This window comes from Saccostrea cucullata, unplaced genomic scaffold, assembly GCF_032062105.1.
Source record: "Saccostrea cucullata isolate Sc308-1 unplaced genomic scaffold, CSIRO_AGI_Scuc_v1 ctg622, whole genome shotgun sequence".
In the NCBI taxonomy this organism is placed as follows: Eukaryota; Metazoa; Mollusca; class Bivalvia; order Ostreida; family Ostreidae; genus Saccostrea; species Saccostrea cuccullata.
Window position 1 is genome coordinate 92,260 of NW_026926615.1, and position 17,686 is coordinate 109,945.

Here is a 17,686-nt window from a genome sequence, read left to right on the forward strand (position 1 = left end):
ACATAAGTTTCAGCCTAATTGGCCCAGTGGTTCTTGAGAAGAGGATTTTTTAATGACCCAACCCTATTTTTGTCTTTTCTTGATCATCTCCCCTTGTGAGGGGACTTGGCCCTTCATTTTAATAATTTTAATTTCCCTTCACCAAAGAATGCTTTGTACCACGTTTGGTCAAAATTGGCCCAGTGGTTCTTGTGAAGAAGTCGGAAATGTGAAAAGTTTACAGACGGACAGACAGACAGACGGACTGACGGACGGACGACGGACAAAATGTGATCAGAAAAGCTCACTTGAGCCTTCGGCTCAGGTGAGCTAAAAATCATTTAATTGAGTTTTTTAGTTGAATTTATTATCACAAATCATGAGAAAATGTTTAAGCTATATATAAAAAGAGTTACTGAACTTATATTGGTGAATATTGGCACGAGTTGGCTGAACAAATGTACAAGTTAACCATATAATAATGGCATAAATGAAACTGTTACCATGAACACGCTTATGTCTTATTTTACGATGATCTCCTATAAGTAAAACATGGATCGGTATGATTATTTTTTATTTTAAGCTTCTACTTACGGTCTTTTAGATAATTAAGTTTTTACACAAATCAACGTATTCCACAACTTAGCTACAGTTCTTTGTGTGTAAAGCACAACTCTCTAAACCAGACTCTTACGTATATAGTAACAGAAAATTCAAACAGTACTGTGCAACTATAACTTTTATGTGGAATCTTATATCTTGGACAATACGTGGGTCGATCACACTCAATATACAAAATTCCATTCTCATGAAGTAGTCAACTATTTTTTCTCACTTTGATCGTAATTACTATGTAGTCTCAAATGAACCACCATTATGTCAAGCTGTGATCTGCTGATGATTTTTTTTCCACCCGGATTAGAGAGAGGGGAATGTTTTTTTTAATTCTCCATGGACGTCACGCATAAGATATTAGCTTTGTCGTCTGAGGGATATAATGTCTTGTTTTAACGATCCATTACTAAGTCTCAGTATTGCCTGTAAAAAAAAAGAAACACAATATTATAACAAGAGGCCCAGGGGCCACATCGCGCACCTGAGCACATCGGCTAGGAAAAAGAACAAATCAGATCAGAACTGAAAAGTTTACTGAGGGGGGGGGGGCTTGAATTTTAATACTACTTGAGAATGCCTTCATATCAATACAGCATTTGACTTTGATGTTCTTGATAAAAAATATCTAAAAATATTTTGTTCCTATATATTACTTCGTAATAATTTGAATTTGATTCCCCATTGTTTTCTTCCCTACCCTAAAGGGCCATGATTCGAACAAATTTAAATCTTCAATACATGAGGATGCTTACAAGTCAATATGACTAAAAGTAGCTATTCTCTGCTTGGGATTGTTTCCTATATTTTTCTATAAAAAACTTTGATCCCCCATTGTGGCCCCACCCTATCCCTGGGAGTTATGTTTTGAACAAACTAGAATCTACACTAAGGAGGGTGATTCCATATAAATATCACTAATCATGGCTTTCACGATATATTCCAATGAAAAATTTTGATCGGCCATTTTGGCCTCATCCTGCCCCCGGGGGTCATGATTTGAACAAATTTTAATCTACACTACCTAAGGATGATTTCACATGAGTTTTATCTTTCCTGTCTCAATTGTTCTTGAGAAGAAGATTTTCCTATATATTCCTATATAAAACTTTGATCAGCCATTGTGGCCCAATCCTACCCCTGAGGGTCATACTTTGAAGAAATTAAAATCTACACTACCTGAGGATAATTCCATATAAATATCACTAATCATAGCTTTGAAGTACTTGAGAAGAAGATTTTAAAAGATTTCCATATATATTCCGATGTTAAAGTTTGATCGGCCTTTTTGGTGGGCCCCACCCTACACCCGGGGGGACAGGATTTGAATAAACTTGATTCTACATTACCTGAGGATGATTTCACATGAGTTTCATCTTTCCTGTCCTTATGGATCTTGAGAAGAGAATTTTTAAAGATTTGTTTCCCATATATTCCTATGTAAGATCAGCCATTGTGGCCTCACCCTACCCCCAGGGGTCATGGTTTGAACAAACTTGAATGTACACTACCTGAAGATGATTCAACATGACTTTCATCTTTCCTGTCTCAATGACCAAGGTTCTTGAGAAGAAGATTTTTCCAATATATTCCTATGTAAAACTTTGGTCGGCCTTCGTGGCCCCACCCTACCCCCGGGGGTCATGACTTGAACAAAGTTAGATCTACACTACCTGAAGATGATTCAACATGACTTTCATCTTTCCTGGCCTAGTGGTTCTTGAGAAGAAGATTTTTCATGATTTTCCCTATATATTCCTATGTAAAACTTTGATCAGCCATTGTGGCCCCACCCTACCCCCGGGGGTCATGATTTGAACAAACTTCAATCTACACTACCTGAGGATGATTCCACATGAGTTTCATCATTCCTAGCCCAGTGGTTCTTTAGAAGAAGATTTTTTTTAAAAATGCCATTAATTTTGCACTTATTCATAATTATCTCCCCTTGGAAGAGGGCGTGGCCCTTCATTTGAACAAACTTGAATTCCCTTTACCCAAGGATACTTTGTAGCAAGTTTGGTTGAAATTGGCCCAGTGGTTCTTGAGAAGAAGATGAAAATGTGAATAGTTTACGACGACAACGACGACAACGACGTCAAATTCATACCATCAATTCCTTCTCCAGTAATATTGAACCAAAATTCTGAAATTCTTTAATTCTGTTTCCAAAATCACACCTACTTGAAAAACTAAAATATTCACTAAAACTAAACATGCGAAAAATTGAGCAAAATGTAGAGTTTAACTTATTTAATAATATACAAAAGGTTAATAAATGTGTTTTTTTTAATTCTAACAAAAAGAGGACCGATTTTAAATTACTTTTACAATAGACATGTTATTAAGTGACTTTTTTTTTACTGAAAAATTAGCGGCGAAAGAAGATGCACTGTCATCGAATAATCTCAATAAATACAGTACAGTAGAATTTTTAGGAAATATATTAGGCTCACTGATTCAAAGATCTACTTTAAAGAATAAATCGAAGACAGTAAAAGAAATCAGAACTGTTCAAATCAGAGAAACTAACAAAAATAAAGTTGATGTAATTGTAAGGAGATAGAGATCTAAAATAAATATTTCAAAAATTAATAGAATACCTTATTACAATGAAAGCAATAAACCCTGAGATGAAAAAGAAATCCATCTTACACGGAAAGCAAAACAATCAAACAAAAACATATGGAATGTCTGATTTAAGGGCGCTATTGTAAATAAAGCGAATAATTTTGAAAGATTATAATATTATAGTTAATTATATGACCTTTAGAATCGTTTGCTGCACTTCATACCCCTAATAATTTTGCTGCTATATTGCATAGTTCCGAAAACAATGCTACTTAATGTACCTCCTTATTAATTTCCTAAAATAATACCTTTTATAATACCTTAAATACCTAATGTTGCTTGTTGGTTGATATTGAAGATTCTAATAAGTTTTGAGTGCGATAATTTATGAATGTTATGAGTATATGAAATACATTTATCATTGTGAAAGTAAAGAAGACTGAAATAGAAACGAAGTTCCTACTCGTTTAAAACATTTAGATAATGAAAGGCGATAACAGAACTCATATTTTACCTGAGAAAGATCTTTCCATTTCAGATCAAAGTCGTCCTTCTCCATCACGTTGGATGTCTGTGTTTTATGTTCCATCTCATTCCTGTATATTCGTATTCTTTCTACGTCATCAGTTGGGAGTTTCTGTCCTATTTCAGGTTTCTTCCCCCAGCCGTTGCTTGGAGGAAGGAGGTATGGACCATAGTTCCTCAACAATTTGTACATTATGGTTATATCAAATGTGGAGGAAGTGGGAATGGACTTATCAGCTGTATGAATATACAAAAAAAACAAGAAGTGTTGAAAATTTCTTAGTGTCGCTCTGCTTTGTTTAAAAAAATAGAAGCAAACTGTGTCACTAGTTTTATTCTACCTGGAAAAAGCAGAGTACATTGATCTTCATTCATTTTATATTGTCCACATTTTAGATTGTCCTTGTTTGTAGTAAGTGTTGTAACCAGGTCTACAGGTGGAAATAATCTGTCAAAATAGAGCTGCAAAGCGTCTCTTCCTAACTTTGTGAGTTTCTTAAAAGTCTTAAAATTTAACTTTCTTAATTCAGGTTCGGAGAGTCGAGTACATTCATCTTGGTCCAGGAGGTCATCCAAATCTGAGGAATCAAAGCCATACAAAAAGCTACATTTTTAATGAATTATCTTTAAAGCCATTTCTCTTCTATTGAAATCAATTCCTTACTAAAATATGTTACCTGAAATCTCCGCTTTAACACCCTGAAAATAGAGGCCAAAGGAAATAAATATTCCTTATAAAACACTAGTATTTCAATGATGAACCAAAACTTAAAAGTCTGCTATTGAAAGTAAGAGCTTATGTCACCCCGATGTATCAACAAGATCTATTGGATTTCAAAGCAGATAAATCAAAATACGCAAAACCTCCCGCAGTCATTCACAGGACCACTTATTTTAAGAATATTATCTTCTAAAAAAGTATTTTAGAGGATTTTTTTTATGAAGAAAGAAATTCTACTTTCTATCACGTTTCATCAAGATTGTCTAAGTCATCTTTGAGAACAGTCATGGTCAGAATTATAGATATAGCTATGACAGTAGTTTGCTCCCGTTTCATTCGGAGAAGCAAATTTATAAGTATATTTTTTCTCATGATCAAGCAGGCATTATTCTTGTACATTGCATGTGTAACAATCACTAGTTTGACCCTTTGAGTACCCCTTGTATTTCTTGGAAGTATTATACTTCAAATAACTCTTTATTAGCCAAAAGCTATGCCTACAGGTAACAACTACTAGGTCGTTCCCAGCAAAACTGACCAGTGTGCAAAACACAGTGTAATGTTCAATATCAATTTTTGCACCAGCATATGCCTGAAGCTGTAGATTAACTGTGAACGTTATGCATTTTCTGCACGGAAAAAGACAATGAAGAATATATTTTGTATTTTTTCCCCTAGGTTTTATAAATGTACTATTAACATTCTTTCTATAAATGCAGGTAATCATCAGTGGGTTACTTGTGTGCGCATTCAGATGTGACTAAAGTGAGAGTGTTTGAATATGTTTGGTTATCTTTGTCAGAAGTTCAAGTTCTGTTAAAGAACAGCCTGTTTATTTTACTGTATTTTTGTTCGCTGTATTACTTTTTTCATTAAATGTATGATCGGAAGTAAATGACTGGAAGTATTGTCAGTTATTTTAATTTTGATATATGTAAAACTGTTTAATGATGTAAAGAAAAGCTTAGGGGCACCTGATCCCACCTCTGATGTTTTGGAGGTCCATGTTTGCTCTGCTTCAATTTTGTATTGTCTAATGGACTTTTAAGTTTGAATGCTGTTCGTTATATCCATAATTTCATTATATTATATTGTACTCAATCATAACTAGATAGTTATTAACTACATCAATGCATAATTGTATAATAATTTGTAAATAAATTCTTTTTTCCTTGAAGAAGCCTAGCTCATCAACATTATAGTATGTTTCAATTATCTCCATATAAAGATTTAAACTTACAAAATTTAGTTTTTGCAAAAAATTGATCGCAACCAGCGATTTATTAGCAGAAGCAATGCCTCTTTTTTTTCTTTCTGCTATGAATTAATTTGTGACACTAACCAATTTCCAGTAAACTAGAAGAGAAGATTCACATAATGTGTGGTGATTGATCAATCCATGTCGTGGACAAGGTATCTTCCCTTTTTTGTAAATAACTTTCTCTTCCACAAAGCAATCATCGTGTTCACGAAACACTTCCTGTTTACAACATTGGTATCCGACTGTATACATATCAATTCTCGTGTGAAAATTCCCAAGTAGGTCTTTCAATAAGCTTTCAACAGTATCACGTACTTTCAATGCTACTTCTTTCATGACAAGAACATTGCAATTGGTTTGCTGAAAAATCTGAAGCTGAATTGAAGAATTGTTTACCGCTAGCGCGACCACGTGTTGCTTATAAGCAAAACAGGCAACGTTTTTGTACAAACAAAGACCATTGTCTTCTAACGTCCCCCATTCTTCATTGGTCCGTGTTAAACATGCAACAATAAGGCGGTAGTAGAGAAAAAATGGCAGAAACTGAAATCTAAAGACCAATACGGATGTTTTTGTTTGTAAAGATTGAAAATAAGCTTCTTCTTTAATTCCAAATGCACGTTTGTTCATACATGGAATGTAATGTGCGTCGGTACCTATAACAAATAACCCAAGGCGCTGCATATAATGGAGAAGATTCGTTTTCTTTTCATATCTGTGCCACAAATCAAACTCTAAATACCTTTCGTTCCATAAACAAGTCAAAAGTCTATCTGGAATATGACCACTTCTGTAAAAATTCTCCCAATCCGAATTATTTTCTGCAATATCCCTGATGTGGTTTGGGTCGGTAATGATATTCGTAAAGAAATCAATAAACCACTGGATATCAATAATGACTGTTTCAGACAGATTTTTGTCATTAAAGTATAGTACGACCCCTATGTCATGGTAAAATTTTAGAACGTCTCTTATTTGGAATATTTTTTCTTCGTTTCCACCAAAACATTTATATGATATATCCTCTAGTAACGCCAATCTGGTTTTTCGTCTCCTGTTTTCTCTGAATACAATTTCACACAGAGCCCAGTCTGAAGGAATGGTTTCTCTCCATCTATCTTCTTTGGCAATTGCGACAATACACTTCTCTAATTCTGAGAGTGAATCACTGTTAGATACGCCATCTGTCTGAAATCCAAGAACAAAGCATCTCTTTCTGTCCAAATGTTTTTTCAGATGTTTGTTAAACTGCAAGTGTTCCAGAATACTGTTGTAGAAAGTGTCAGAATTCTACAAAATAAGGTATTTTAGGAGTCATCACGCTATACAATTCTTCAAATTTCAAACAGTTAGAGTAAGACATAATTTCAACTAAATTCTACAACTATATTTATACTTTGAATGTAGTATGTGATAAATATTATGACAGCAACACTCTAGTACCTGGTCTTTAACCTTGTCAAGATGAGTTCCAACGATGATAACAGGAGCATCTCTGTCACAATAGGTGTGAACTGACTTCAGCCAAAACAGCAGGTATTCTGTGAATTGAAAATTAAGAATTTTGATTCAATCGTGATGTCTATTTGTAGCTCTATGCTGAACCAGAGAGAGAGAGAGAGAGAGAGAGAGAGAGAGAGAGAGAGAGAGAGAGTACTAAGATGATTAAAATTCAGAGAAATGATCTTCCGACACTTTGATTCAGAACAACGTTGACAAAAGCTTTAAGTTCTTGTTTATTTCACTTTTGTGATGTAATAGAAAACGATACTGTTCCGTCCAAAACGTCTGTAATTTTTGCACAAAGGAAGATATGAGTACCTATTTAGAGCAACAGAAGTCATAAAATGAATAGGATTTAAAACATTTGAACGACATCATCTTTTGCTATTTCTTGAAAGACAGTCAACTAAGTTATAACTGTCCAATTTAAAGAAATATGTGTATCATCAAAAATAATGAACAGTATTTAATAACTTATTTGGTCGGCTACAGGTATGCTATTGGACTAAGAAAACACAACAAAGGCACAATTAAAAAATGAGTCCAACATGTTTCTCAATGTAAAGAAAATATAACTTTCAGCTCCAATAAATGATGAAGTGTATGTTCCAACGCACGATGAAAATCAAAATTTGAATAAGAAGGTTCTACATTGTATTTTAAAATTCTATTGTAATATTAATGTAAAGTGCATTGACACCACACTTCTTATTAATCGTTATGCCTACCTAGTAAGAATAATCAATCCTTCTTCTTTCTCGTTAGTATTCGGAATAATTTTGCTAACTTTCTTTAGGAGCATATAATTTCTTATGTTAAAGGAATGCAAGGACGTTGGATAATTAGGGCATTATCCTATTCTACCATGATGCTTATATGAACATGGAATTCAGAACTCTTGGAAAAGAGGTGTTAGTTAACTAAAATCGAATTCTCACAATGCCAAAGCACGAAAAGAAAACATCTATTCAAGACTAACCAACCGATCTATGCTCATTTTTTCAACAAGTTTTAGCCTAACCAAAATCTATACATGTATTAGACATTGTTAAAAAAACTTTGACCAGAAAATCTTATTAATAGATAAAAATGTACTCCTTTAATACAATCAAAGTATTGAAAGAACTGAAATCCGGACTTTTATTGCTCGTGTATATTGTCTGATCAGAAATTTGTACATATTTATTTTTTTTCCATTTGGCCATACCGATCACGGTAGCTCAGTCGGTAGAGCGCTCGCTCCGTGATCGGGAGGTCGTGAGTTCGTATCTCGGCCGCGACTGATCTAGTCGTTAAAATTGATAGCAACTGTTCCTTCGCCATGCGCTCGGCACTTTGAAGTGAAATTTGCGGGTCCTTCGGATAAGACCTTAAAAACCGAGGCTCCGTGGCAGGTGTTGGCACGATAAAGATCCCTCACTGTTCAATGGCCCTGAGTGCCGAGTAAAGGTCTAAATTTGAAGCCCTTCACCAGCATAAATTCTCGAGAGGGACGTTAAACAATATACAATCAATCAATCAATCCTTTTGGCCATTAATTTTTAACAGATAGAGTTTGTTTGGTCATGATTTAAAACAATATCTCATATACCAGTAATTAAAATTAACAGTCCAGACCCCAAGATATGTTATTATTTTAAAATTTAATAAATAATTTTTCCAAGAAATTCTCGCATATTTTCTGTTCAATAAGCATAAAATTTTTTCTCATAATTTAAAAATTCGGTCTTGAAATAGTTCAAATAATGCACATGTGTATTTTATATACATTCCTTAAGTTTCAAACAAACGGTAGTTTTATTGAACTACATGTAAAAATACTGATACATGTACATTGTCAAGCATGTTAATTCTCAAAAACTCCAATTCACTATACCATTAATTTGCTAAAAATCGAAAGAGAATATAACTACTAACATAACATCGACGAAAACGAAAACGAAACGTAACTCTTCAACAATTTCAACATTTCGAAAAGCCTAATTGAAAAAAGTCCGCTTACAATATGCGTACAGCAGAGTATGTGCACAAATTGTTATATTACGATTATCCCGATAAAGCAAATATCTAATTTCACTTTTAGTTTAATTTTCAAGCAAAATTATTGATCATCAACTTTTCCAACGATTGGGATGTTAAAATATTTGTTTGAATATCGTCTCGCAATGGGACTAGTTTGTTTATCGGAAGCGGTTTAAAATTAGGAAAAGTATTAAAGTAACAGGAAGTACAATGTACACTTCAACAGGATGTGACGAGTTAGGTAGACTTCAAGACCTCTTTGATAATGTGATTTGCGGGGTAAAGCAAAGAGAACCCTCAGAGATTGAAAGACTTGCCATGCAACATGGCACGGAAAACGAAGAAAATGCAGTAGCAACTATCGGCAGCTATCGTTGGAAAAGTCTTGCCTGTATTCTTTCCAAATTTGACATTTTACGAGAAAGGTTGTGTTGTCATTAATCAAGATGACAAGCCATTTATGGAAGTTTCATCAGACGGCAGTTTGAGAAAGGGCACGTCCCTTAGCTCAACTAAAACAGCAGTGGAGATCAAATGTTCTGTCAGTAAAGTGTACTCTCAATTCCCAAAGCGATATCTGTTACAATGCCTTTGCAAAATTCAGGCATTAGAAGTCGACAACTTAGTATTTGTAAGTTGGACACCCCAAGAAACAAATGTATTCATGGTAGGGCGAGATGATAGCCTTTATGAGAAAACATTGAATGTATCAAAACATTTGTTTTGTGACAATAAAAAGAAGCCAACTTAGTTAAACGAAGAACAAAGGCTATTAAAATTAGAGATCTCAAACAAAAGCAAGAACATTCGTCTCGTTGCAAGACTTTCCTCGTCTTTTGTTTCAGACAGAGAAAATAACATTTACAATTCAAATTCACTCGAGTTTAGAAATGTACAAGAGCTATTAAAGGACATCAAGAATCTGACTAAAACCAATATGAACTCAAACGAGAACGAGCATGTGAAGTTATGGTCTTTTTATATCAGGACTTGCTTGAGGCTGGAAAAAGTATCAGGTTAGAAGTGCGCCAGTTTGCTGGTTCCCAAAAGGCTATAGTTTATAATTAAGCACTGAAAACCTACGCTTGATTGTAGAAGAGGTACATACAAAATGTCACACTCAAGGAATTCATATTCCTTGTCAGTCTTTGGATGGGCAATGGCACGGGCTTGTAATACGCTCAAAAGATAGACACCCATTGACAGTTTTGCAATTACAAAAAGATGTTTGGTAAGAAGCAGAACAGAAGAAGAAAACTGACATCATAGCTAAATTGAAGCAAATGAACAAAGATGTTACTAGCTGCAGATCTGTAGCTCTCCGAAAAAAATATTGATAGACCGGAGAGCTACAGAGCCACCCATTGAAAAATCTGTATATTTATTGCGCACAAAAAAATGCGCTCGGTTCTCGATTTATTTCTCCATGTTTTTAAAACTGTAATCTCAAAATATTACTATCCGTGTGTTCCTAATATATTCTTTGACTCTTTCCACAATAAAACATTCCTCATAATTGTTGTTAATAGTCCTCCTGGCCCTGATATTGCAATCATCGAACATTTCGCTTATTTACACTGCCATTTTGGTTTCAAAGATAATTCGGTCCAATATGCTTCGTTCAGATGTCAACTACGAGAGAACTTGATAAAGGAGAGAGGAATTTTTTGAAATCTTCCATTTTTTGCAATTGAGTTAAGAATTTGGAAGAATTAATCAAGAATCAAGTGCACTTTTTTGTGCGCAATAAATATACAGTTTTTTTCAGTGGATGGCACTGTAGCTCTCCGGTCTATCAATAATTTTTTTTCGGAGAGCTACAGATCTGCAGCTAAGATGTTACATGTATCATGCGATTCAAAGGCCAGAATGACATGGAAATCTCCATTTCCTTAAACACCCAATTTTAAGTTAACGCCCCCAAAACTACCCGAATCAAGATCAAAGTTTTACCGCCGGTCAGTCATTAAGAAAACAATAGACGATTGCCTGGTCACGCATCAAACACTTTCATGTACCCGCTTTGTAAACACACGGGTTATCAAAAAACCAATAAGATCCAATGTTGGTAATTTTATTCCAGAAATAATTGAGAGTAGATAATCAAACCAATAACATAATAATTTCATGAAATATTTGTTTTCAATCACGACTGTTTGGTACCTGTAAGCAATATATCGTACGAGATATCCATAGAATTTAGGCCGTCCACAGAAATTTCATTTGAAGCAATTGGAAGTCCACCAATCAAAATTACGAAAAAATGGAATAAAATAAATAAAGATATTCTGCATTAACGGCTTGATTTACAAAAGATATTTATATTTGTATGCAAGATATAATCTACACGATGTTGAATAATTGCTCGAATTTCCTCTGTCGATATTTGTAATGAAAAAGTGAAGATAACGTACAGTGATCGATCCTACCCTAACAAAAAAATACTATAGTAAACTATAGTTAACTATAGTTTACTATAGTAAATCAAAGTTCCAAAGTTTTCACCATAGTAAATCAAAGTTCCAAAGTTTTCACCATAGTAAATCAAAGTTCCAAAGTTTTTACTATAGTAAATCAAAGTTCCAAAGTTTTCACCATAGTAAATCAAAGTTTCAAAGTTATTACTATAGTAGATCAAAGTTCCAAAGTTTTCGCCACAGTAAATCAAAGTTCCAAAGTTATTACTATAGTAAATCAAAGTTCCAAAGTTTTCGCCATAGTAAATCAAAGTTCCAAAGTTATTACTATAGTAAATCAAAGTTCCAATGTTTTCACCATAGTAAATCAAAGTTCCAAAGTTTTCACCATAGTAAATCAAAGTTCCAAAGTTTTCGCCATAGTAAATCAAACTTTCAAAGTTATTACTATAGTTAATCAAAGATCTAAAGTTTTTACTATAGTGAATCAAAGTATTAAAGTTTTTGTATTTTGTTTTTTAAGTTCCTTTTTTGATTATTAGTCCGTTTTAAGGGGGTTTATATTGGTTTGTTTAGGCTGGTTTTGTTGTTCATCTTAATTTAAATATGCAAAGTAATTATTTAAAATGTAATATTTACATTAAACAGTAGTAAAAAATGTTATCTGAAGCCAAGGAAGAAAATATTTTGATTCTAAATGACGGAATGTTTTATCTTATAGTAATTTTTTTCCCATAAACAATAAAAATATTGCTTATTTATTGGTGCAAGAGACAATTTTTACATTGAAATACATTTTCTTGTTCTTTGTTTTTCAAGGGGACAGGTCGGGTTTTCAAAACGCTCTCTGAAAGTTTAATAAATCTTACTCTTGAAATTTCACAAAATGTACTGAATTGGAAGCAAAAACATTATTCCAAGGGTTTTATAGTACTTAATCAAAGTTCCAAAGTTTTCAATAAAGTAAATCAAAGTTCCAAAGTAATTACTATAGTAAATCAAAGTTCCAAAGTTTTCGGCATAGTAAATCAAAGTTCCAAAGTTATTACTATAGTAAATCAAAGTTCCAAAGTTATTACTATAGTAAATCAAAGTTTCAAAGTTTTCACCATAGTAAATCAAAGTTCCAAAGTTTTCACCATAGTAAATCAAAGTTCCAAAGTTTTCACCATAGTAAATCAAAGTTCCAAAGTTTTTACTATAGTAAATCAAAGTTCCAAAGTTTTCGCCATAGTAAATCAAAGTTCCAAAGTTTTAACTTTGGTACTATAGTTAACTATAGTAAACTATAGTTAACTATAGTTTACTATTGTATTTTTTTGTTAGGGTAAGAAGAAATCTTTCAAACAATTAAATTTAACATAAACACTCGGAAAATACTGAATATTATGAACAACATTGTTGAACAGAAAATAAAAAAAAAATATCCCGAATAAGTCCAATCGTTGTAGATTTTCACATAATGCTTAAATGGAATAATTTTTTTTATTTTCAATATACACACTTTTTTAAATCATGGTGATTTATAACAAGTTTTACTTTATAGAAGATTAAAACTAATTCATAGATTTGAGTGCTTTATAGGCTTCATTCGTGATCTTTTCTTTAATTTTACTAAAAGAAAAGATAAAAAAGAAAGAAATTAGTTAAACGGCATTATTTTATAATTTTATCCTTCAAAAGATTACGATGAATGCATTTAGTTTACAAATAAATTTCATATAGAAATAATTAAATTATTTTAATAGATTCAAATTTTTTAAAATTATTTCTATATAAAATTTATTTGTAAACTAAATGCATTCATCGTAATCTCAAAACGTAATGTTGACCATGATTACCAAACACAGACTTCCTGTGTAATTCTAAGTGTACACAGATTTTTGACATCTTGGGTATTGGGGGTCTCCAGGTACATAACACCTCTGTTACCTAGACCACTCCCCCTCCTCAGGTAACCGTACGGTAAAAATATTGGGTCTTTAAATGAAGAATCTGATGTTTAGGAGCTCCCGAAAAAAAGATGCAATGGCCAAAATATATTGTGAATTGGTACTTGGATTTGCACATTCTCATGTGTCTATATAAGTTTGTATGATGCCTAAACGATCTTCCACAAGCACATGTATGATTTTTTTCCCTCTGTGTGAGTAGTCATGTGATCCAAATGTGCTTGTTTTTTTCTTGACGACAGTCCCCGCATTTCACATTTAAACTGGGGTTCCTCATGATTTTCTATGTGACGATTTAAATCTGCTTTAATAGGGAACTTTTTCCCGCATTGATCACATGTCAATTCTTTTTCTTGGTCATGCACCGAACATCTGTAAAGATGAAAAGAAAACATGTATGGAATAGCCATAAACAGATCGAGAAGAGCACTATTTTTCTTCAATGAACAATAACGAAATCCTTTTATGGCCACAGACAATAAAAATTTCATTTTCAGATCGTTGTACATATTTTATATTACAAGAATAGTTCTAAAGAAATATACATTAAGTTAACATTTTCATATTGACCTCTCGTTCAGGGACATTCACCTTACTCCCCCACCACCACCACCCGCGGTAATTGTAAAAGTTAAAGATTTAAAATTCAAAAGAAAATTCAAATAGAATATAAATATATTCACCTGTTTCTTAAAGATTAGCTCTGCTGTAAAATCTCTTTCCACAACACATCTACGGCGTCTTTCCTTCGTGACCCTTCTCGTGGTCGTAAACTGAGGACCTACTCTGGAAGACTTTTCCACGGTGTTTGTCTTTTATCCATCGTGCGCTTCAAAATATAAAGATTTTAATTATCTGTATTTTTGCATCTGAGATTGCAAGATTCTTACCAATATTTAATTCTGATCGTGGGACTGATCGTTAGTATTTTGTATCGTGGTTACTGATCATTTCTTATAAAACAACATTTTGAGTAGTTTTCGTATCATACACTAGCTAGATATAAAGATATGGTGAGCATTTCCACATCACTGGTGATAAAGTTTTTTATCTTTTTAATATGTAAAACGCATTGAATTTCATTAAATTGCTAATGAATTGTAAATGAAATTAAGTCCGTGGAAACAATCCCGAGCAACTTTGGCTGAGTCGGAGATTGTGCATGAATGTTCTGGCTATACGCTCAAAACTCCGGCATTATTGGACTAACACCGTATCTATTGTGAAAATCATTATACTTTGGCAAGGGTTAGATGGTGAACAACATAGAAAAAAGTATTACTTACTGTTCAAATTGCCCTCGAGTTGAAACTACAATACACCATTTTTCCGTGGAACTAATCAATCGCGTATCACGTGGTCTGCCACAGTGATAAATTCTTGCAATCTTGGTACAGCTGACGAAAGTTCCAAGGGGTCTGGGTTCGTATGCATAAAAAATCTTAAGCTCTTAAGCATATACTTAAGTACTGTTTTTCTGCTTAGCAGTTTGGAATTTCTTAAATACCGGGTATATGCTCAGCATATGCTTAATGTTGAACATGGTCTATACCTGTCTTAAGCTTTTAAGCATATTGCTCAAGATCTTTCTAAGAGCTAACTACACAAAAATAATAAAAGGAACTTTACAAAAAATTTAATAGAAAACAATGGAGAGTATTTTAATCAATGAAATAAATCACAATCTGTATGTATCCGATTTATTTATAGACTTATTAAGATGCTAGCAATTTAATCTCAAAACGGATTCAAAAGATGACGTTATTGATTGTACCGGTAGTTCTGTCAGCACCTGTGACAATGCAGTCACTCTTTTTGAGGTCACCGATGAACTTTAATAAGTTATGCTAAATTATTCTTACATTATCAGAAATTCCATATACATGTTTCCCATATTACACATGTAATTTTCATCCACTCGACACCTCGAGATTGAGATCGAGAGAGAGAGAGAGAGAGAGAGAGAGAGAGAGAGAGAGAAAGGGAGAGAGCGAAGGGAAACCTAAATTCATTGTGGAAAAAATTTACTAGTTTACAATACATCACTACTGGCTATTAAAACCCCTTTTCGTCTGTCTTTCTTTGTATCCTACAGCATTTTCAGGTATCTACGGTATATCTACATTGTGGTACGGTATGCCTGCTCTGTATATACAGTAAATCTCAGTATGCCAATGTACGAGGGGTGATCAAAAAGTTCGCAAACTATCTCTATATCTACAAAACCACAATTCAGATTAAAATGAAATTCGGTGCATACATAGCCATACACAAGGTCTATAAATAGCATATGCTGAATAAAGTTTCTCTCCTTGTTTGTGACGGCACAATGTGAAAATGACGTCACTATTTAGGTCACTTGTGACGAAAAATGGTTGTCTCAGTCGAACTCGTTCAACAAACGACTGTACAGTTTATTGTAATATCTTAGAAATCCCTCTACAGTATCATATAATAATTTGTACACATTTTATTGAGATAAATGAGTTCCTATAAATTCAATTAATGATTGGATTAATCGTTTTAGTGAAGGAAGGCTGATTGTTAAAAATGATACTTGTCATCTTGCCCAGTGAAAGCAAGTTTGAAAAGATATGTATTTTTAATTAAGCAATTTGCTATCAAAGACCTCCAATTAGCACTTTGAAAAATAGTTGAATATTTGAACAATGATATAAGTATTAAATACCTAAGATATCGTTTACTTTAGATTTTAAACATATTAGATATGATAAAAAGGATGGACCCATTCTCTATCCACCTTGAATAAAGGTCTCTCCTGAGACAGAAGATTTGTGTTTTAATGGTCGCCATGCTTATTTTTGGAAAGGATGTTATTATCCACCCATTCTGTTGCCGAGATATGACCATTTCTGACAAATTAACTGTTCTTGTCATAAAAATTAACTCACGTGGAAAGAAATATAAAACTCGGAAAAATCTTTTAACTTTTGTGACAGAACGCTACGGAGGGGGTCACGTGACCGCCAATATCCGTGATTTGCGCATGCGCAGAACGGTGGTTGATGTGCATTAAAATTGGGGAGGATTAAGTTAAAATATAATTAACATTAAAACCTAATATTATTTCTTGTATGGAAGTTATTCAATTAGTTTGCGAACTTTTTGATCACCACTCGTATGTATTCCCAGCATGGCACAGTAACCTACAGTAGGCCCCGGTACACCTATAATATGGCCCTGTATGGTTACTGTCTCATACAGATACATGTATCTACGGTAAACCCCAGTATATGCACCAGTACGCCCTTATATATGTTCATCGAAGCAAAAAGAAGAAGTAAACACACTCCTAAAGCACTGTACGGTCACCTAGGATGTGGGATTATTAATTAAGTAAAAAAGTTACTTACTTGAGAAATTTTTTAACAAGATTTTAAACACATAGTAGTATTTTTTTTTTATTTGTAGAGAGACTTATTGAGTTCTGTCATAACATCTGAAACAACCCTGAAAAATTAATAAATCATTGCTTCAAAAAATATTTATCTATCTATTTTTTTTAATGTATTACTTAATTAGTTTTAAAAAATAAAAAAAACCCACACAAACAGCAGGGATAAACCTGTATTTTGGAAAATTCCAGTTTTTAAAATTAATTGATTTTCTTAAATAAATAAATAAAATTAATAACATCATTAATTGATATCTATTATTTCAGACTAGTATTGAATTTAATTAATGAAAAAAGTACAGAGGAAGACCATGAACCACATGCTCACGTGAGCATTATCACCTTTCCAAAGAAAGGAAATCTACAGTTATGTAACAACTACCGGACCATCAGTTTAATAAGCCACACATGCAAGGTGATGCTGAAGATCATATTAAATAGACTGAAACCTGTAGCAGAGATCATCATTGGTGAAGAACAGGCACAATTTAGAACAGGAAGAAGTACCAACGAATAGATATTCAATTTACAAATATTCTGCGAGAAATACCTACAACACCAAGACATCTATGATGTGTTCATTGATTTCAAAAAAGCCTTCGATAGAATGTGGCAAGCTGCCTTATGGACCACCAAGAGGAAATACAACATCAATGCCAACCTTGTTTGAATGATCGAAGAGTTATACAACAAGGCCACCAGTGCAAT

The 17,686-nt window shown here is 33.4% G+C and overlaps 1 protein-coding gene across 1 annotated transcript in view; it reads right to left on the reverse strand.

Annotated features, from left to right (window-relative positions):
* Positions 1–414: 414 nt before the first annotated feature.
* The window catches only part of LOC134272240 (probable serine/threonine-protein kinase pats1), a 39,713-nt gene continuing 22,441 nt past the window's right edge, over positions 415–17,686 (reverse strand). Inside the window, exons 5-10 of the mRNA XM_062754489.1 lie at positions 7,113–7,210; positions 5,751–6,959; positions 4,365–4,386; positions 4,029–4,265; positions 3,677–3,924; positions 415–1,017 (exon numbers count right to left, since the gene is read on the reverse strand). Coding sequence (XP_062610473.1) covers positions 952–1,017; positions 3,677–3,924; positions 4,029–4,265; positions 4,365–4,386; positions 5,751–6,959; positions 7,113–7,210 — 1,880 coding nt within the window. The 3' untranslated portion in view covers positions 415–951. The remainder of the gene's footprint in view (positions 1,018–3,676; positions 3,925–4,028; positions 4,266–4,364; positions 4,387–5,750; positions 6,960–7,112; positions 7,211–17,686) is intronic.